Below are 22,697 nucleotides of genomic sequence, written 5' to 3'. Positions count from 1 at the left end.
TTCCTTCTACTGCTTGCTATCAGACTTCACAAGACCTCAGTGTTCCCATCTGGCCAACGAAAGACTACAGATAGTGAGAAATAAGGTTTTTCTGGGTCTAAGATTCTATGACTGTGTTATTTCCACTCCGGTCTAAGCACTGCACTGATACTGATGACACAGAAGCCCACTCTATGCTCTTCAAGAACTCACATTTACTATGGGACAGACACATGCAGTGATTATCAGACACAGTGGAGAATCAGATACATGAACCAGATACTACGAAAATACAAAGGATAGCCAAATATCCCAGAGAGTCAGAGAAGTCTTTGCAGAGAGGTGCGGCTTTGGGAAGTTGAGCTGAATTGATGAGGCTGTCCCAGGATAAGGAGGTAGGGAAGGGGCTTGAGAAGGCCAGATACTCGGATGCACATGGCAGAAAACTCAGTTCACAGACATTAATAATAAAATTGCAGAGGCAAGCTGAAGAGTATAATCCAGTCATTGTTCCCTTACCACGGGCCATGGCAATCTGCAGGGTATTCATCGAGATCTGCTCACCACACCCCCCACCCACAAATACTGACTCGGCCAAGAATCAGACTCAAAAGAATCGCTTCCCTTTCTCAGGCAGTAGCACGTGTACAAACACACAAGCTTTCCCCTGCCTCCACCCACCACCAACCTTGCTGCAGCTACCAGCCTCCTGATTCTGATGCAAGCACCCAAAAATGGGCCATCAAAGTCAACAATGTCTCTCTGTCCAGGGCAGAAGGTGAGAACTTCCGCTCTGTGGGGAGTTTCAAAGAAATTCCCACATTCTTCAGTATAACACAAATGTGCGTTTGAATCCAAACTGTGACACTTTTTAACTACGTGACCTTGGGCATGTTAATTAACCATTCGAAACCTCAGTATCTTCATCTAGACAATGGGATGATATAGATACCACTTCACAGAGTCATCATGCAGGTTAAAATTAAAAATGTGTGCATACACGTCTTGGTCAAGGCTATGAACCGAATAACATCTCCTCAAAATTTATATGGCGAAGCCCTGACCTCTGTGAAATTAATTAAACAAAGATAAACAAAGAGGCCATTAGAGTAGGTGGCTCTAATGTTATAACAGCCTACATAAGCAAACCAAACCCCAAGGGCATAAATCTCTCAAGGCTAAGAAATGGGAGACCAATTAGGCATTCCCAAGTAAGACAAAAGCTTAAGCTATGGCCAATCAAATAATTAACTTGCTACTTCCATTTGTTCGCTATAAAAGTCTTTCCCTTATACTTCCTACCAGTGGAGGGTCCCTAAACATATCCAGTTTGGTGCTGCCCCGTTTGAACCAATTTTTCTTTGAATAAAGTCGTAAAAATATGATATGCCGCAGTTTATCATTTAAAACTCCCAGGATGACAGTATCTGGAAATTGAGCCTTTGGAAGTAATTAGGTCATAAAAGTGGAGTCCTCACAATGGGATTAGTGGCCTTGTAAGAAAAGATGTAAGAGCCACTCTCTTGTATTTAAGGATATGGCAAGAAGGTGGCCAAGGGCCAGCCAGGGAAAAGGTCCTCACCAGGAACCAAATCAGTTGGTTCCTTGATCTTTGACTACCCAGTCTCCACAACTATGAGAAGTGAATATTTGCTGTAAAAACCACCCAGCCTATATTTTGTTCTGGCAGTCTAAGCAGATGAAAACACACTTAGTCTCAAATGATCAGTTTTAGCATGGGAAGAGAGGGAAAAAGTTTGCTGACAGACTCTTCCCTGGGCCTCTGGAGCACCACCGCTTAGGGCCAAGTCCCCCTAGGGACCAACTGCCATGAGGCCAGCAGGGGGATTTCGGTTCAGCCTTCATTCTTGATATCTTACGGATACAGAGAGGATGCAAAAGAACTTTTCACGGATGTGTTATCTGTTATCTATTGATGCCAAACCTCATCAGAATAATTTAGAATACAGAAGGTATCTCTTAAGAACCTAGAGATCAGCATTTGATTCTTCAGTTTGCACAGTGCCCCCTTTGTAGAATTTCTTGTGATTGCTATCATTTAGTTAGTGCCCATTTACTCGGTGCATACTATAGGGCAGACACTGGGTTAGGTGTTTCAGAATAAGAAGTGAAGGAGTGACCCCTGCCCTTCAGGAGCTCTTGGATACATTTAATAAGATGAGAATGGGGGGGTGTGGAGGGGGGCAGAGTGTGACACCTTCGTTCCCACCCTGCCCGTGGGAATGGAAGGCCTCCCAAAGTTAAATAATTCAAAAGATCCACCCATAAGTCATACCTTACAGGTACACCTTATAGTCAATCTTTGGGAGTTCAACAACGTGGTCCTAAGTTGTCCACAGTAATCCCTTGACATGTGTGAAAGGCTGACATGACCACACTGTATGGGACAAAGAGCAGCCTGGCCATACTCACCATCCGTATCCGTTCATCTTCAAGATTCCTGAGGACAGTGGCAAACTCCTGCAAAGACCTTGCTGGAAAAGAGAAAGTGCCATGAGAGGGACATAGACAAATGGGCCTTTGGGAGCCTTTCCAGGTACAGTTAGTATGTTATGGAATGAAATCCCTTGGCACATGCAGAATCCTAAAGTCAATTGCTTCCCAAGGCTCTCCCCTTATCTTTTCATCATTAACCATCCAGGATGACCCCTGGACGCAGGTTAATTTCACCTGGCACTCTAGCTAGGAAAGGATTTCCTTCAAAAACCTGCCTGTTCCTGACACTACCCAGGACTGATGAGATGCTGGCTGGCTCCCAGACTCTCGGCTGGAAGGGGCAGAGTTCCGCTTAGGACTTGAAGGATTTCCTGCCCAGGATGTGACCCCTTCAACCTTGGTTGTGGGGCTGCGTCAGAAACCAACCTTTCCTCTGGCACCCGAACTACACCAGTGTAGCTCACAATGGAAGCCACATCTCCGGTTTCTCCCTGGATTCCTCCTCCTGAGTCTTCAAGCCACTTATTAATACAATGCAGTGTGCAACGTGGTGGTCAGACGTAGAGAGTCTCCTTCACCAGAATTATTCCCAAAGGCAACAGGCACTAGGTGCAACAGCCCTGAGGATATTCAGGACAAAGGTGGAGTCTTGGGAAAAGTACCCATGTATTCAGCAGTTACTATAATGATGCATTTTCACTGCTCTTGTCTATCGTCCCAACTGCCTTTGCTCATGCCCAGATCGTGGCACTCTGCGTGACAACAGGGGATTCAATAAGCATTTGACAACTTTCTTCAGTTTAACTCTCTCAATCCTTGCTCACTCCATGGAACTAACCAAGACGCCCAATGTAAGAAGAGTCAAGTACAGTGACTAGGCCCTGCCAAAGACAGACATCTTGACATTGCAAATCATCTGCACACAGCATGGTAATCAACAGTAACCCCACCCTCAGCCTCTGGTTAAGGAATGGGAGAGGAGATGGCGGGATGGGAGGGTGTGGGTCAGTCCATGTGCCATGAAAACAGAAGGATCAGGCCTTTAAGAACTGGGCGGAGAGAGGAGTTTAGCTTTGCTCACCACAGCACGTGGCACCTCAACAGAAACAACAGAAGGTGGCCAGAAGGAACTGTGTTGTGGGAGCCAGCGTCACCAAGCCCCACCACCCTCAGCCCAGGAGTAGGCAGCAACTACAGATCAGTCCCAAGCTCAGGCCTGCCCTCCTGCCCCACGCCCCACAACACCCCGGCCCTTTTCTCAGCCAGAGCGGTGCATGGGGGAGGGTGGTCCCAGAACAGATCTCCTCTCGTCCACAGACATCTTGCCAACACCTTGACCACTCTGCCTGAGATGCCAACTCCAGTGCACCCATGCATGATTTTTCCCCTGCACAAGGGGCCTAGTTCGCCACTTGGGATGAACAGGCCCCTTGACCTCCGACCCTCACTTCACTCTGTCCTCACCACTGTTGGTATGGGCTTCTTGATTCATGACACTTAGACACTTCCTCTCACAGGAAAAAGGCTCAGCAAGGACACAGACAGTTATGGTAAACCGTGACCTTTCTTACACACACGGTTCAGACTTACCTATACACATTTCATCATCTGTTTCTGCATCTCCTATGCACTGGAATTTAAATTCATTTAAGGAATCAGCAAATTTCCTCTTCGCTGAAGATAGATCTAGCAAGAAAGAGAGAAAATATGAATTATGGACATAAACTGATGTTCTCATGTGCTGCACTTTTTAGTCGTTCTACTTCATGCAGCAGCTCGATTTGTTCCTGAGGCAATTTCAAACACAAAAGAATCTAAGTTCCAAAACGCTGAACAGCTGTTTCTAACGTGAAATTGTGATTGGCTTGACAAATTCATACTTGTGTTAACACTGCTTTAACCATTCTGCTTCCAGCTCTAACTCCTCCAGCCACACACTGAGTCTCGTCGTGGACACTGGTCCTGGTGGGAATCCACTTGCCTAAGGAGGTGTCAGGAGGCAGTGTGGGTCAGAGCAGACATCAGCATCCATCATCCCATGGGTGAGCTCAGCCACGGACCTCCCACATCCCGACATTAGGTAGGGAGCTGGAAGGAAGGCCGAGGTGGGCCCAGCCCCCGCCGCCCAGGAGCTTCTGGACTCCTTATTGTGACCCAGGCACAAGTGATGCTGAGTTCTCACAACCCTTGCAGTTCCCCTACGGGGAGAGTGGCCAGCCTAACCAATTTCCGCCTGAACCATTTTCCTGGGTCACCACATTCCCCGCTGCCACAAGAACAAAGCCCTGGCAATGTTTTGAGTTGGGGTTAAAAACACACCCCACATATGTTCTCTGTAAAGAAAGCTCTTGGAAATCCTTGTCAAATTTAAAAAATAAGCTTCCATTTAAGACAGTATCAAAAGCCAATGATCCCTCCTGAACCTTCAGCTTCTGTTAAGGGTATAAAAGCACCCAGTTACCTTTAAGTGGCCTGACAGACACAGCTGCTCAGTCCAAATGCGCTTAACTTAATTCCACAGGCAGCCTTCCTGCACATTAGGCTAATCATTCAAATGACCCTCATAGATGTTTCCCTTATTGAAGGGGAAATGGTATTATGTTCAAATTCCCAGAGGAGGGAAATATGAGGCACAACTGGCAACACGGACTGGCTTTAATGAGATACGAGAGGAGGCTGGGACGGCTCTGGCTTCACAGACCAACATCACCTAATGGAATAAAAGCATCCTTGTCTTGTTTAGTTCCTGGACCTGTTCCTTCAAGTTAGGGGTCATGGGTGGTTGTTTTTTCCTCCATCTTTTGGTTTTGCTGCTTTCCCTGGTGTACCTGCCAGTGCATCCTGCTCAGTGCGTGAATACTGTGTGCACGTGGAGGGCAGTACATAAACTCCACCACCGGTGTGCAGCTCGCCAATCCCAGAGCATATTCTAAGCGCTAGAAGTTAGTACAAGAGGCTGGCTGAGCAGTCGGTCTCTTCTCAGGTCTGGGGCTCAGGCTTTGACCACCTGGACAGCAGGAGCTCCTGCTGCGAGACCGCCCTCCCATGGGCTCCGGTGACACAAGTCCCAAGACAGCTGCGGCTTGTGCAAGGAAGGCCCTCAGCTCTACACCAAAAGAAGACAACACTTGAAGTGGAGAAGGAGAACACAGGAGCCAACAGCCAATAGTCTCCAGTCTCTCCCTGGTCCAGTCACTTTAATGGAATGGTCTTTGGCAAAAAGTGCAGAGATGCCAGCAGAGGAATCGGGCATCTGTTAAACCTGGCAGACCCAAGCTGAGGATATCCCTAAGAACGCCAATCACTCCCTGGCAAGTCAGGAAAGAAACAGATGCATCTGAAAGTCAGAACGCTGTGGGGAACAAAGACACGAGGCCACAGGCAGGCAGGATGAGAAAAAGGCGGAATCATCTTTCAGAACAGAAGACAAAGCCCCCCAGGAAGGCCAAAGAGTATCATGCCAAGAACGTGGACATGGCTGTGCTCAGTCGCACCGTAATTAGAATGTTCTCCAGAACAGAATTCACAAAGAAAGGCCTGCGCAAAGAGTAAGAACGGAATAGCTTCTCTATCCACCTAACAATCCTCTGTGCCTCCCCAGGAGGCAAGAAAGACTCAAACTGGAGAAGCATCTAAACAAAGTAGAAATAAGCCGAAATGTAAGCCAGGCTTGGGAAACCTCCCAACACTCACCTGAGAAGCTGTGCCGTCAGGGGCAGCTACCAATGAGGATCAAGGAGCAGCTAATAATGCACAACAGGGCCTTTGTGGGGCCTTTTTCACAGGAGGACCCATCCAAGCTGTAGCAGGGCCTGTTAGCTTCTGACCAGAAAGTAACCTTATTTCATTGTTGAGTGACACACAGCACACCCTGCCACGACACAAACCTGAGAAGCTGTGTGGGACACCCACAGAGCTGGTAAGGACACGTCTCTCGCTGATGGAAGAATTAGGTAATGAGTACTGCTCCAGAGGCAATACTGGTTACAGACCAGTGAGCACAGTTAGGTAGACTAAAAAAATCCCAATTACTGGAATCTGAAAAGGAAGTCACCATTAGGCCTGAAGAATTTGTGCCTAAGAGACAAATCTTTTGGTCAAAGTGCAGGGAAACACCTGGTGTTTTGTTTATTCAGCATACTCCCTAGTCTTTGCAACAGCAACTCAAGCTTTCTTTGGAGGATCTCCCCTTGAGGCTTTCTCACTCAGGGTCCTGGTTGTAGGCTGATCAGCCTCTTGCCCTCACCCCAATCTTACCTAGCTCCTGGGCTCAAATTTCAGCTCCACTATTTCCTAGACAGGTAACTAACTCTGGGCTAGGCCTAACTTCATAGTCCCTTACCTGACAGAAGCTGTCGGCCCCACCTAACGCACAAGCTTATCAGGAGCCCCAGGGAGGCGCACTGCACAGGCACTCTGTACGCCGTAAGCTTCAGTTCCAGGCAAGGCTGGGCTATAGTTCCCTACTAAGCGAATCCTGCAATGACAGAACCCAGGGAAGCGAAGCCTGACTACCTGATGTTGAGAACTCAGATAAGTTAAAAGAGTGACCTAACAGCACAGAGCTCTAAGGTGGGGATCTGGGTCTCTCTAAGCTCGTGCATGCTAAGATCTTTGTAGCACACAGATACACCATGATGCCTCACCCTGTTTAGATAAAACCCCTACTGTTACTGGGGACAACAGAGAGGACACCAAAAAGAACACCTAAAACACAGTGCTTCTTGTCTACAACCCAGAACGACTGATGGCATCTTATGCAGACGATCACCTTTGACATGTAGCTGCAGAGAGATTTATTTCTGGAGACTTCACTCTGAGGCAACAAGAATCTAACGTGCACATTCCAGTAAGAAGAGCAGAGAAGCAAGAGAGGCCGGTACTGATGTTGAGTGCATGCCAAGCTTCATGACACCCTGCTCATAGAACCCCAGTGTTCCACGTTCAGTCCAAGATACAGCGAGGCGCAAAAGTCAGTAATATTTACTCTGCAGAAAGATCTGTTGCTAGAAAGGCAGAATGCTGGCCAGAGCAGAGAGAAGTTGTAACTGGCAGCTGCTGGGGAGGACAAGTATTTGCCTTATAGAATTGAGTTGCCTCCACCTCAGTGAGACCAGGCAGCTAAGGGACACAGAAGCAGCTAGAAGTCTGGGCCTTTAAAGACGGCTCCCTAAGATGTCTGCTTACTAGGGGACCAGAGAGAAGTGCCCTTCTCATCCTGGAGAAGCCATGCTCTCTGCCTCCCTAGTTACTAACCTGCACAGTTTTAAGACAATTTAACCTAACTCTAATTCTTTTTTCAGTAAAAGAAGGTTGATAATTTTTTAAGTTAGGATCTACCTTAATTTACACAAGTTTTACCATTAGTACCATAAGTCAAGCCATTTCCATTTTCCCCTTGGGTAAAACTTAATATACAGGCGCACACACAAATACATAATGTGTACACACACATAATAAAGGACTCAAGGTAATTGTAGAATTATATTTCTTTCAGGGCATCTGTCACCTTTCTTTGACCTCCAGTTACCAGAACTGTATATAAGTACCCATAAAATTTTTGCTCCTCAATCACATCTCCCAGGATTTGGAAACGGATTACCGTTAATGAAGTCCAACTGCCACGGTAAGTATTTGTGACAAGACTGGCCTCTTGGCTGCTTAAAGTGCAAACACCAAAGTCCCCAGGCCTACCTAACCACTCCCTTCTCTGAAAACCAATTACACTTACTCTCTATGCCTGATTGCCTTGTATTTGGAATGATTCCAGAACTATGCATGAGTGGCTCCCTGGCAAATGCATATTAAGTGCCTAAGACAAGGCCGAACAAGGTGGCCCTTAAGACAGGCTGGAGTGATCTGGCCGGGCACAGCAACAGAAGGTATCTTACAGATGGAACATGTGAGATCCCCAATTGAGAGGACCCACAGGTGGGTATGAGTTCCCCAAATAAGAGGGTTGAAGCTTGACATAAGTCCTCAGGATGGCAGCTTTGCCCACAACTCACATTCTCAGGTAAACTTCCCATTCTCCAAATCAAACTCTCTCTCCTCTCCTACGCTCCAACTAAGGGCCTCTTCCTGTGTCACCAGTTTGGCAAAGGGCACCACCATCTGTCCTGCCACACAAGTCAAAGTCACACACCCACGTGTCATCCCTGGCAGCACTGTGTCCTTCCCAAGTGTGTCCGTTTCACCTCCTAAGCATGTCTGTTCGATACACTCCTCCCCGTCACCATTCACAAACGTCTACATCAAATGCCCCCATTTTCCTGGGTAACTACAAATGCCTCTGCTCTGGTCCCCCACACTCACTTTTGTCCCTCCAATCAGTTCTCTCTCCAGTCATGACAGCTCCAATAGTGAATCCTGCAATGGGTTCCCAGAGTTCTGAAACCCAAGACCAAAGTCCTTCCCAAAATCTTGCAAATCCTTCCCAGCCTTGCAAGGCCTGGGCCCCCAACTTCCTCTCTGGGTTCTGCCAGTTCCTGGAACTCCCTACTCATCCCTGCAGCCCTCAACTGAAAAGTTTAGTCCTCCAAGAAGCCTGCCCTGACTTCTGTAACCAGACCAAACCCCACGCTACCTTCACCCTAAGTCCTATGCACCTGTTTCTTCGTAGTAATTTTATATTGTTCAGGTGACTCTCCGATTAGTATCTCCCCAACTAGTAAATTCCTTCAGGGTGAGGATCCTGTCACTTCATGCTCACCAGGACAACCTCAGAACCTAGCACATCACCTGGCTGAAAGCAGGCGTCACAGGAAGAACAAAGGGGGAGGGGAAGTTGGACACTCCCCTAGTTCCCTGAACTCATCAAAGGTGAAATTCTCAGTTGTATACTTTGCAAGTGAAAATAAGATTAGATACATAATAGGATAAACGTCAAACTTCGTTAAGCCAGCCTGAAGTTTGCATATATAGGAATATGCTTACTTAACATAGAACCACCTCCCCTCATCTTCTCTGTTGAAGAAGATTCCCACAGAGCTGCAGAAACACCAGCAAGGACATGAAGCAAAACCTTCTCTAAACCAAGAGACCAGGAACAATGAGCTACAAACATGCCAGGTGTGGGCCACAGCCATGTGTGCCCTTTCAGCCCCAGCCATTCCCCAAGCCTGGAGCTAAAACAGATGAAGAAAGGGTTCCGGAGACCCTTCTCTCCTTCCCCATACCTGGGCAAGTGGAAAACACATCCAATCAGAAACTGCCTGGGGAGAGGCATTTCCCAGTCTGCATGTGGCATTTTAAACCTAGTGCCATTGCTTAACTATAAGAAAACCAACCATGTTCCTTTGTGAGGTACCATTCTACAGCCTGAAACCCTGCACTTCAGGAGCAAAAAGAGAGATGGTGTTCAAATCTTACAGTAGAACAAAACACACTCAACAACATTCATCTAGTTTCTGTGATGCAGTCTTACCTGTGGCCACTAGGTGGCGGTGGACAATATCAGAGAAGAGGTGTTAATAACCCAAGGAGAAATGACAAAGCCTGACAAGTAGTGCTGGGCACAGACCATGCCCTGCTGATGAAGACACCCACCCAAGAAGGGAAATGTCCAGTAGACACGCAATCAGCAATGCGGGGAGAAGCGCTGGCCTCCACGGGGGAAGAAATGTCCCAAAACATGCAGAGGACCTGCGTTCTTCTTATCCATTCAAGCCTGAGACATGGAGGGGAAGGGCTAGAAGGATCAAGTCACCACCAGTATGTCTCTTCCATTTTTCCAATCTGGTTGGAGCAGACTCAGAAAACCACTCACGTCACTAAAGGATGATATGCCCACCAGCCACATCAACCACCACATGTCACATCATGTGCATTCTGATGATACATCTGTGTGCTTTTCCTGAGGCCATTTCCCTAAAATTCTGTTACCTAAGTGAGGACATAGCCAACCCTGACTCTGGAGAATTTGTTTCTCCAATCAGAGCACTAAGGCTAATGAAATTCTCGGAGTTATTTTAAAAATGAAATTCTGGGGCACTTGGGTGGCTCAGTCGATTGAGCACCCAACTCTTGATTTGGGTTCAGGTCATGATCTCACAGTCATGGGATCAAGCCCTAGTTGGGCTCTGCGCTGGGTGTGGACCCTGCTTAAGATTCTCTCTCCCTCTCCCTGTGGACATTCCCCACTCCCACCCCCTTGCATGCATGAACACGCTGCTCTCTCAAAATAAAGTAAAATAAAATAAAAATGAAATTCAATAGAAGGAAAGGGGCTTCACCACTTCCTAGACAAGATTTCCAATTCCATTTACATGGAAACATCCTTTTTAGATTAATATGGCACTCCAACCTCGCCTTCACCTCCATCACAGTAACTGTAAATACATGATGCCTTCACTTACTGGGCACTTACTATATGTACCTACTGAGTACTTTAACTCATTTCATCCTTACAATAATCCTACAGGTAGGAATTATGAGTCCCATTTTGCAGATGGGGCAACAGATTCAGAGATTAAATCATGTGCCATGGTCACATAGCTAACGTGTGGTAGTGTGAGAAACCTGGTCCTTCTGACTCCTAAACTCTCAGCTACAATAATCCAAGGTGTAACTGACTCTAATATTTGAGAATCTGGTATCAGTGTACTCAAATTCTAAAAGTGATACATATACATTCCATACGCTTTAGGAGACTGCAAGTTAGAAGGACCTCATCTGTGAACAGATGTACCTGTGCTTTCAGTCACTGCAATCAACCCCAGTCTAGAACAGATGACTCTCCCTCTGACTTAACATCACACAGTCAGTAGGAGCCTAACACTGCACTGCGTCACAGTGCCTACCTCATTCACCTCATCTCATCACGTAGGCATTTTATCATTTCACATCATCCCAAGAAGGGTGAATACGGTAAAATGTTTTTGAGACAGAGACCACATTCACTTAACTTTTATTACAGTATACTGTTATAATTGCTCTGTTGTACTTTTAATTATTGTTGCAAACATCTCACTGTGCCTAATTTATAAATCTAACTTGATCATTAGTATGTATGTGCAGTTTAAGTGCAGAAAATAAAAACAGTCTATATAGGTTTCTGCACTATCTGTGGTTTCAGACATCCACTGGGATCTTGGAACATATCCGCTGTGGAGCGGGGGTGTGGGAGAAGGACGGCTGTACATGAACTCGCAAATTAAGGGAGAACATGCTACAGCAGTCAGAGTAGGGGGAAAAAACAGCTACAGATGTGCAAGCAGGCTATTACTCCAGGTGGGGCCATTGGAGGAGTCCTCCCAGGAAAAAAGAACAGGGAGTAGCTTTTGAAGAGAGCCTTAAAAGTTCAGGAGTCCAGTATTATTTAGAAATGAAAGGAGGTACACGGCACGGTAAGCAGGCGTGGGAAGGTATTCTAGAAGTAGCAACAGGAAGCAAAAAGGACCCCGGGAGACACAGCAGGCAGTTCAGCCTCATGGACAGAAGCTAAGACTAGGAAGAGAGATTGGAATCCAAACATGGAAGGACTGGAATGCCAAGCTAAGGAATTCAGACTTCATCCCTCAAGAAATGGAAACCATATTTTTATAAAGAGAGACAAGGTCAACAAACATTGGTTACAACTTTCATTGAGGAGCTGGCTCAGAACTCAGCTTTGGGACCTCTGCTCTGACTTCCCATCCTGCTTCACTGCCAAGAGTGTACAACCACAGTCAAGGGGCTTTGTCCTTAGGGAATGACTAGGTGACAGATGACAACTCTCAACCATGACATTGGGTGCACAGACCACTGGGCAGTCAGAAGATAAGGAGAGAATGAGGGATTCAGAGGAACTCTACTCCCTACCAAAAACTCCAAGTTGAGATCTGATTGTGACTCATCAGTAGCATCATCACCATATACATGTAATTATATACAACGATGTATACAAACACATTTGTATTTCTAAAGTGCTACATGAGCTACTAGGAGCATCGAGTTTAAGTACTACCACTTGATCTTGTACAAAGAAATTTCAGACCAGTTTAATGTCACATAACAGGCACTTAATAAACATCTGCTAATCAAGGACCACTATGTTAAATGATTAAGTCAGCACTAGACCTAGGATAAAAAGTCAAGCCCCAAAGAGCCCAGCCTCAAATGTGAATCCCTCAGCCCTGACACAAAGCAGAACAAGGACACAGAGGTACTGGATTCAGAACAATTATGTTCACATAAAGCCCCAAGACCTTCCAAGACAGCAGGTCAGCACAGGAAAAATCCCTCAAGGAAAACAATGGTGATTTGCTTGGTTAAACAAAGAAACCCATTTTAAGAGGGACTGATCAAGTGTAAGAGCAAAAAAGAAAGGGTATTTCCATAGACTTCAAATATAAATGTCTCACACACACTCTCTCTGTCTCTCTCTCTCTCTCTCTCTCTCTCTCTCTCTCTCTCACACACACACACACACACACACACACACACACACAAACACACACACACACAGTCAAGGGCAATTCACAAGAGTATGAAGTGCATGGAATCCACAAAATGGATTCAAACCCTGGATGTGCCTATTACCAGCTCTATGATGGCATAAATTACTCAACCTTTCTGACAGTTGATGTCACTATGAGGGGAACAAGTACCTGACAGGGCTGCTGTGGGAATTAAAAATGAAGGGAAGGGGCGCCTGGGTGGCTCAGTTGGCTGAGCATCCGACTTCAGCTCAGGTCATGATCTCACAGCTCGTGGGTTCGAGCCCCGCGTCAGGCTCTGTGCTGACAGCTCAGAGCCTGAAGCCTGCTTCAGATTCGGTGTCTCCCTCTCTCTCTGCCCCTCCCCCACTCGTGCCATGTCTCTGTCTCTCAAAAATAAACATTAAAAATTTTTTTTTAAAATGAAGGAAAAACAACATTCGAAGAGCAGAGCACAGGGTTGCCCTTGGATGCTGGTTCTTTCCTTCCCACAAGCACAGGCTGAGCACAGGTTAGAGACAAGGGGATCAACAAAAGGAGCATCTTAGCTAAAGAATTAAGGAATTTTTGCCTCATTAATTCATCAAATACAGGCATCCCCTGTTTGTCTAAAGTTCGAGTTATGCCACTTCACTTTAACAACCTATCGACATCCGTCCTTACTTTCACTAACCAAAAGAAATCCAGAGAGTTTTTTCGCTTCTCCATGGAAAGCGAAAATAGCGCTCAGTGTTTGTTTTGCAGTGAGCTGTGCGCGCGGAGCACTAGAGTGGCCACAGCTTTGAACTGTGTCTGGGAGCTTCTGCACCTCATCTTGGTTTATTTTGTGCACCATTAACAAGATGTGTCCTGAAGTATCAGAAAAGTGTTAAGAGAGGTTATTGTGGGGGCCTTGGGGATGCACGAGAGTTTTCCCACCTAAGTTAATAGTAACTGCTTCTTCATTTTATCCTATTTTAGCTCAGGAAAGGTTTCACAGGAACACTCCACTGTGGGTAGTGCAGTAAACCTGTCACCTCCTCCTAATGATCAGGCTACTAAAAATACATTGGAGTCCTTAAAGGTTTTCCTCAGATGCTCAGAAAAGTCTAACATACTTACCAAATTAAAATTTCTTTTTATCTGCTGCAGACAAAAGGAAAGAAAAAAACCCTGGACTAGAGCATGCTGTATTTTATCTGAACAGTAACTCAAGGTGGTGTGCAGGGCTTCCTGCAAAATTTACTAAGCTCAAGAGGTACCTCTTAAATGCACTGAGGCTAAGAGTGGTGTCCTGAAATCCTTCTTGTCCACTGAGTGGGGGAGGAGGCCATTACCAGGTAGAACGGAATCAGAACGCTAACAGGACAGCCACGATAAGTGGGCTTTACAGGATGCACGGGCCTGAAGTGCCTGGCTTCCTGAGAAGGTGCCCAGAACGAACTGCACTGCAGGAGCCAGTGTGAGCATGCCCCATCACTCTCGGGCCTCAGCCCAGAACAGTTGCTCAGGCAGCAACTACAGAGCAGGTCACAACAGAACTCAAGGACCAGAGGGTCCAGATGGTGCAGAGCTAGAACTCAGGCAGAGAACGCTGAGCTTCCTCAAGCTCAACACCACTGCATTACTATTATGCTCAACACAGAGCAGATGAACGGTCTGAGGGAAGGCAACTGATCCTGGCTTGGGCCTCAAGACTTATTAGCTTTTGCTTCTACAATGTCCTACCATCTTAGAGGAGAGCTTCTCAGCCTTTAATGTGCACTCAAAGACAGAGTGATCTTGTTAAAATGCTGAGTGTGATTCAGTAGGCCTGGGAGTCTGCATTTTGAACATGTTTCCAGGTGATACCGACGTTGCTGGTCCAGGCTCCATACTCTATGAGGCAAGGATGGGGATTTCCACCAGAAACCCTAAAAGTAAACAACACGGTGTCTTTCTAACTTCCAGCCCAGCACCTAGAATATCCAGGACCTCAGTACATACTGCAAGAAAGGATTCCTTGAAAGGACTTCAACTGTTGCACAAAACAAAGAGATGCTAGGATAAAAGTCAGAAATGGGCTGCATCCTTGTTCACCCGGGAACAACGCATATGAACCTCAGGAAGGTAAATTAACACCTTAGCCTTAAAGAACTCATTTGAAAACCAGAAGGATGACCAGTCATCTTTAAGATCCCTTCTAACTTTAAAAAATTCCAGCTCTGAAATTCCACCCCAACTCTTTTTTCTGTGCCTTTAAAAAATTATTTTAATGGCCAGGGTATACACTGGCCATCCCTACAGGGAGGCACACCTCTGTCATTCTCAGATCACAGTTTCCAAAACTCCAATGGAGAGAACACAGACTCTGTTAGTCTCAGCAAATAACCATAGCAACTAATACCCCCAAATAAAATGATGTCTTCACAGTGATGTGCTGGCTCAATTAGATTAAGAGGGTGACGTGTACCATCTCAAAATTTATGGTCGTAAACTTAGAGCAAAAGCCAGACTTTCTTGGAAGAGGTTTTTAAGAAAAAAAAAGGGGGGGGGTGGTGAGGGGTGTCTTGCCAATAAAATGAAAGAAGGACAGGGAGCCAAAAAAATGGAGATGAGAAGTGGACCAGAGCTGCCCTGCCTGTCCAGGTCCACAGAGACGAGGCCCAGGCACCCACGTGGGAATCCAGAACTTGGACAGATCTGAGTGCCACCACTTCCGCCAGGTTATTGAGAACGGCACTGTGTCTTCTTTCTGTGCCTTTCTTCATGCATATAATAAAAGGAGAATAAATCCTGCCACCTTGGAAAAGAGTGATCTACCAAAGGGGCTGTGAGGCTTTTTAATGAAAAAGGGGAGACCTGCAAAATGGTTAATCTGGGTTGATAATGGATTTCCAAGCCCAATTCCCCACAGGTCATCCCGGATTCAGATGCTCCTGTTCCAAGGTCTTGAGATTAGAACTGGAATCGTGAAGGGAAAACCCAGGTCTGCCCCTTCCAGCGTCTGCAATCACAGTTGCTCTGAACACATTCATGCAGCAAGAGGCTCACTTGAAAAGCAGGAAAAGGGAAGCCAAGGCCCGTCACTTCCCTATAACCCCTGATCCTTTTCTAGCAAAGGACAAAAAGAGAAAAAGCAAACCAAAAACCCAGCCCAAAGAATCTGGGCTTGACTTGCATTCAAATGTCAACAACAACTTCTGTTACTAACAAAGCCCCACAGCAGAACCTGGAGAAGATGCCCAAGTTCAGATCCACCTCTGGCTGCTCTCATCAACAGCTGAGATGAATTTGAGGGTAGTCAAGGCAAGACAAGGCACTGGGAGTAAAGAGAGGCCTTCCACCAGCCAAGTAAGCCTCAGATAAAGGGTAAGTGCTAGAATAATGAGTCAACTCAAAATCCCACCTCAGCCATCTATTAGGCCTCTGTACTCTTTTCCACCTGCCTGAAATGGAGGTGAGCGGGGGAGGAAAGCTGCCTCCAGGGATTTCTGTGAGTAAAGAGATGATGCTCGGAAGTGCTCAGCAGCAGGCCTGCAGCCAGCACTCAAAAAACAATAGATATTAATAGTAGACAGTATTACCCAAGAACGTACTAACCAAAATGTCAGGCTGACTTATTTCTGTGTAAAAATCAGACGACAGTCACTTGGCCTCCTACCACCTATGTTTACGCCCCCCTCATCCTGCTGACCTCCGAGCATTATGATGATCTCAATGGAACCCAGCTAATGACTGGGCACAGCTCACTCTTGCCCACTAATACCACAGGGAGCAGTGCAGCAGCTCCCCAGCACCGAAGATCCATTTGAAAAGGAAAATTTGCCTGTCTCCCTGCGGATTAAATTAACATTTCCTGAAGAAAAAAAAAAGAAAACAAAAGCACACAGCGTTTCTGAACAGAGCCACACCTAGTAACATCCCCCCAAATTAGTTTCACTTTCTTTTATCCTGCGTTCAATGAGCCACATTCCTGCTGCACCTGGCCGAGGCTGTGCTCCCGGGACCAGGCAGGGAGGTCCAGGTGGGCAACAACTGCCCGCCACACAGGTTCCCAAGAAAAGTCCAGGTTCCCAGCCATGCTGCCTCCTTACCTAACACTGTCTCCTCCCCAGCTCTGCCCAGTCAGATAAGAAATTGTGCTTCAGGGGCACTTGGGTGGCTCAGTAGGTTGAGTAACCGACTTCAGCTCAGGTCATGAGCTCGGGGTTCACGACTCCAAGTCCCGTATCAGGTTCACTGCTGTCTGCACGGAGCCCACTTTGGATCCTCTGTACCCCTCTCTCTGCCCCACCCCCACCTCGCACGGGTGCACAAGTTCGCTCTATCTCTCTCAAAAATAAACATTAAAAATTACTAAAAAAAAAAAAAAGAAGAAAGAAAAAAGGAATCGTGCTTCAGGTAGTTCTCAGAGAACCCTCTTAACTCCATACCATCACAGGACTTGACAGACCAAGATTAGTGTTTCTCCAATATACTGAGCATCACCTGTCGTAGACTTGCCTCGGGAGCACACCCAGCCACCTCAAATCTGGGGGGCTGGGGTCCAGGAATCTAGGCTCACAGGTAGTTTTTTCGCATGATGAAGTTAGAGAACAGCTATCATCTAAACCCTCAGAACATCTAGCACCAGGCACCAATAATGGAACCTCTCCTGATTACAAAGGTTGAGCTGCAAGGAGCAAGCCCGAACTTCCAGTTCCTGACAACAGGCTTACAAATGTTCCCAAAGCAGGCAATTAAGCCCTATAGAGGAAGAAATCTAAGTGACAGTAGAGGTGGGAGGAGGTAACACCAGAGTTCAATTTAAAAAAAATCACAAATTCTGAACCCTTAGCCTCTTTCCAAAAAAGTTCTCAATCATGTCTCTTATTCCACAAGCACCTAGGAAGGCAGCTCTGTTTAAGGCCTGATTTGTACGCCCCTTGCTTATGGCACCGGCAGCTGATGAACGGCCATGGTGATGACTGCCTAGAAACCCATCCGGAAACCATGCTTCCCAAAGAAGTGACAGCTGCCTTCAGCGCCTGGCAAGCCAAGCACTCTTGGCCCACAGGCCTGGGCTGGGGCTGCCAATACAGGACCTGCCCAGTTCATCTTCTGTAAGCCTGCTAACAGTCAACCTGACACAGACCCAAGTGAATCTATGATACAAGGCTCACAGGCGGCTGACAGGACTACCACTTCAGGGACACGCAACCCATGTGGTCACACAGTAGCCCACACTCAGAAGGGCCACTTAGCTTAATGCTATCCTACCACCATCTTGACATTAGTTAAAAATGTATCTTTGAACTTATATTTTGTAACTCAAGTCTGGTGGGATAAGCAGAGCTGAGATCTCCAACTTGGTGGCAGGCATGTCCACCGGGGTCCCCTGCAGCCCCATATGAGCACATGGTGTTTGCGATGGCCCATGAGCACAGAACTCTTGTGGACCCACAATGTCTGCAAGCTGAGCGAGACTAAAGCCAAGTACCAGCTGAGCATGTTCTGTCTGTAACTGAGTAAGCGGGAACACTGACAGCCCTGAAAGGCCACATTTTCTTTCCAGACCAAAACCTGCCAAATGCAAAAAGAAGGCATTTGAAGAAACATGAATGACTGAGGGGCCCTGTCTTTCTTACTCATGTTATTTCCCTGGTTAAGCCAGCCACCTAACCCTGACCGTAAAGACACAGCACAGGGAAGGATGGAGCAAACTCACAGTCCTTTGCCCTTGTGGTCCTTCCTTACTCATCAGTGAGACAAAGGTAGAAAGTGCTCAAAGAACGTGTATTAAGTCGGGGGGGGGGGGACAGCTGAACTAGGGCATTTTTCACAGAAATACAACAAGCTATCTTAAAATGTGTATGGAACCACAGAAGATTCCAAAGAGCCAAAGTAATCTTGAGTTAGAAAAAAGCTGGTGGCATCGTGCTCTAATTTCAAACTATAATACAAAGCTATTGTAATTAAAACAGTATGGTATTGGTATTAAAACAGATGCACAGATCAATGGAACAGAAGAGAGAGCCCAGAAATAAACCCACACGTAGATGGTAGATCAATTTATGCCAAAGCAATGAAAACTATACAAAGGGGGGAAAAGGCTTCAATAAACGGTGTTGGGAAAACTGAACTGCCACATTGAGAATGAAACCAGACCACTACCTTACACTACACACAAAAATTAACTCAAAACAGATTAAATAAGACCTGAAACCATGCAACTCCTACAAGGAAATCTCCTTCACATCAATCTTGGTAAGGATTCTCTGGTTCTGACACCAAAAGCAAAGGCAACAAAAGTAAAAATAAAAAAGTGGGACTACATCAAATTAAGAAGTTTCCATACAACAAAGGAAACCATCAACAAAATGAAAAGACAACCCACTGAACAGGACACAATATGTGCAAATCATATATGAGGCTAATACCCAAAATATATAAAGTACTCATGTAACAGCAGAAAAAAATCCAATTAAAATGGGGCAGAGGATTTGAAAAGACGTTTTTCCAAAGATATACAGAAGGTCAACAGGTACATGAAAAGGTGCTCAACATCACCAATCACCAGGAAAATGCAAATTAAAACAAGTGTTGGCAAGGATGTGGAAAAAAAGAGAACGCTTGCACACTGTCGGTGGGAATGTAAACATATGCAACCACGATGGAAGACACTATGAAGTTCCTCAAAAAATTAAAAATACAACTACCATAGGATCCAGCAAGTCCACTTCTAAATATTCACCTGAAGGAAAATAACCCCCTAATTTGAAAAGATAAATATATCCCCAGGTTCACTGCTGCACTGTTTACAACAGCCAACACATGAAAACAACCTAAGTGTCTATCCATGGATGAATGAAGAAAATAAGGTGTGTATATATATGGTGGAGTATTATTCAGCCATGAAAAAAAATGAAATCCTGCCATTTGTGACAACATGGATGGACTCTGAGGACATTATGCTAACGGAAATAATCAGAGAAAGACCAACAACGTATCATCTCACTTATACACAGAACCTTAAACAAAACAAAAAAAGGTGGGCGGGGGGATGCCTAGGTGGCTCAGTCAGTTAAGCATCCAACTTCGGCTCAGGTCATGATCTTGTGGTTTGCAAGGTTGAGCACCACATCGGGCTCTGTGCTGACAGCTCAGAGCCTGGAGCCTGCTTCGGATTCTGTCTCCCTCTCTCTCTGCCTCTCCCCTACTCGCACTTGATCTCTCTCTCTCCTCTCTCTCAAAAATAAATAAACATTAAAAAAAATATTGAAAAAAGAAGGTCACAGTAAAAAGGAGACTGGTGATTGTTAGAGTCAGGGGTAGGAGTGGGCAAAATAGATGAAGGTAGTCAAAAGGTACAAATTTCCCATTATAAAATAAGTCACGGGATGTAATGTAACGGTAACTACGTGTAATAATACCGTATTCTAGGGGTGCCTGGGTGGCTTGGTCACTTGAATGTCTGACTGGATCTTGGCTCAAATCACAATCTCATGGATCGTGGGATCAAGCCCTGCATTGGGCTCTGCACAGAGCCTGCTTGGGATTCTCTCTCCCCCTCTCTCTCTGCCCCTCCCCTGCTCGCTCGCTCTAAGTGAAAATAAACATTAAAAAAAAAGTTGAAAAACATACTGTATTCCATACTTCAAAGCTGCTAAGAGAATAGATTTTGTAAGTTCTTAACACAAAGAAAAAAACTGTAACTATGTATGGGGACAGATGTTAATCAGACTTATTGTGGTGATCATTTCACAATACATACAAATATCAAATCATGGTGTACACCTGAAACCAATGTTATAAGTCAATCATACCTCAAAAAAAAAAAAAACTATCTGCAAAAAGACATCGACACACAAGGTTGAGTTACCTTGCACAGTGTCTCCAATGTTCTAGTAAAAACAAAATTAATGTGCATCTGAGCTACATAATATGAATGACATGATTTCAGTGATTCCACATGCACATCAGTTTATCTTATTCTTACATTAAAAATTGGCACTACACAATACAGTTAAAATTCTTACTAACAGTGTAAATTGTTTTTTAGGTTTTTTTTTTTTTTACTTCTAAGTAATCTCTACACCCAAAGTGGGGCTGGAACCCCAAGATCAAGAGTCATACACCAACTGAGCCAGCCAGGTGCCCCAAATTTTTATTTTTTTTAAAAAACAAATGAAAACACCACAAATCAACAAAGAGACCATAAAAGAAAGGCTTTATATTATTAATATCTTTAACAGTTCTTATTTGTGTTTTACGAATAAGGGCCCACAGGGTAAGTAGCTAGTCCTGGACATAGGAACACCTGGGATTCCTTTTCTACCCCCATTTACTTTCTCACTTCCTCCACTGGTACCCTGAGGAAGACCTCCATTCGTGCTGTATCACCAAGCCCATGTCAGCACCACCTGTGGTCTGGACTCCTAACTGGACTCCAGATGACTTGTAACTCAGCTGGCCCAAGATGGCCTTTCCAAAAAGCAGATTGTGATCTTGTCACTGCCCCCCCCACACCCTCCCAGACTGCAACTCTTCCTTTTCATTTCAAAATCCACCCAAGGCCTACAAAACATGTCTTATCTGCACACCCTGCTAGCCTCACCTGCCCTCAGTGCTCCAGCCCCATTGGCCCACTCAGATCCTCGGATGTGAGAGGACCATGCTAGCCACAAAGCCTGGTACAATGTGTTCCTTCCTCCCAGGAGGGAATCCTGTACCCGCGAGCCCTGATCAGAGACCACAGTGTTCCCCCAAGCCTCTCCACCTTTCAGATTCCACTTGAAGGGTCACTTCCTCCAGGAAGTGGCCTTCTCTCATCCTCCACCCACTCCCAGTGGTAAACTCTCACTGCTCTCTAGAATTTCCCTTCCCATCCCTTTACATGATAGCTAATTTCCTTTAATTCTGGTAACTGCTTAATGTGTACTACCTGATGAGAATATAAACACAGGCAGGCAACAGCCAGTGTCTGTTTTATACAGAAAAGGGCACTCATTGCAGTTCTGCCATGTAATATGCCCCAAGTAATGTTTTCAAATCAATAAATGAATACTAATAGGCAGGTGACTCTTTTAAGAGTTCAGTCAGAAGAATGACAAACCCTACAGTCCCCTTTTTACAGAGAGGCCTACATCAGGTTCACTGCTGTCAGCACAGAGCCCGCTTCGCATCCTGTTCCCCTCTCTCTGCCGCTCCCTCACTTGCACTCTCTCTCAAAAATAAATAAAAACATTTAAAAAAAAAATCATTTTGGGGCGCCTGGGTGGCGCAGTCGGTTAAGCGTCCGACTTCAGCCAGGTCACGATCTCGCGGTCTGTGAGTTCGAGCCCCGCGTCAGGCTCTGGGCTGATGGCTCGGAGCCTGGAGCCTGTTTCCGATTCTGTGTCTCCCTCTCTCTCTGACCCTCCCCCGTTCATGCTCTGTCTCTCTCTGTCCCAAAAATTAAAAAAAAAAAAAAAAAAAAGTTGAAAAAAAAAAATCATTTTGCCTACAGGCAAATGACAAGCAAAGAATTTGCATTTGTCTATCTACACAGCGTATCTAGAATTTTAAATACATAATCTGATGACAAAGTGTGCCAATTAGCATCACGTAAATGCAGAAATCATCCTTTCTAATGCTCTAGGTATCACCACAGGGAAAAAAAACCCACACACAAAAACCTATCTTTTGGGGGAGAGGTTTCTCACTTTGGCATTTGGAATTCACCTGAATCACATCAGTCCAGACTCAACGAAATCAGAAATTCCGGGAATCAAATGTGGAAATTAGCTCTGGAAATCAAATTCCCAGATTGGAAATCACAGGAGGTTTAAAAAACCACTGTTAGAGGAAGACAGTGTTGAGTAATTTAAGTACCAGGGAAGTGGAAGAAGCACTGACACCAAA

The 22,697-nt window shown here is 45.6% G+C and overlaps 1 protein-coding gene across 5 annotated transcripts in view; it reads right to left on the bottom strand.

Moving 5' to 3' along the window:
- The window catches only part of ARHGAP26 (Rho GTPase activating protein 26), a 424,192-nt gene that overhangs the window by 316,810 nt on the left and 84,685 nt on the right, over positions 1–22,697 (bottom strand). For all 5 annotated transcript variants that reach the window (XM_049649399.1, XM_049649398.1, XM_049649400.1 and 2 more), the window contains exons 2-3: positions 4,027–4,122; positions 2,413–2,474 (exon numbers count right to left, since the gene is read on the bottom strand). In XM_049649399.1, coding sequence (XP_049505356.1) covers positions 2,413–2,474; positions 4,027–4,122 — 158 coding nt within the window. The remainder of the gene's footprint in view (positions 1–2,412; positions 2,475–4,026; positions 4,123–22,697) is intronic.

This window comes from Panthera uncia (assembly GCF_023721935.1).
Source record: "Panthera uncia isolate 11264 chromosome A1 unlocalized genomic scaffold, Puncia_PCG_1.0 HiC_scaffold_17, whole genome shotgun sequence".
Classification (NCBI taxonomy): Eukaryota; Metazoa; Chordata; class Mammalia; order Carnivora; family Felidae; genus Panthera; species Panthera uncia.
This window is presented reverse-complemented; position numbering and strand designations above follow the sequence as displayed.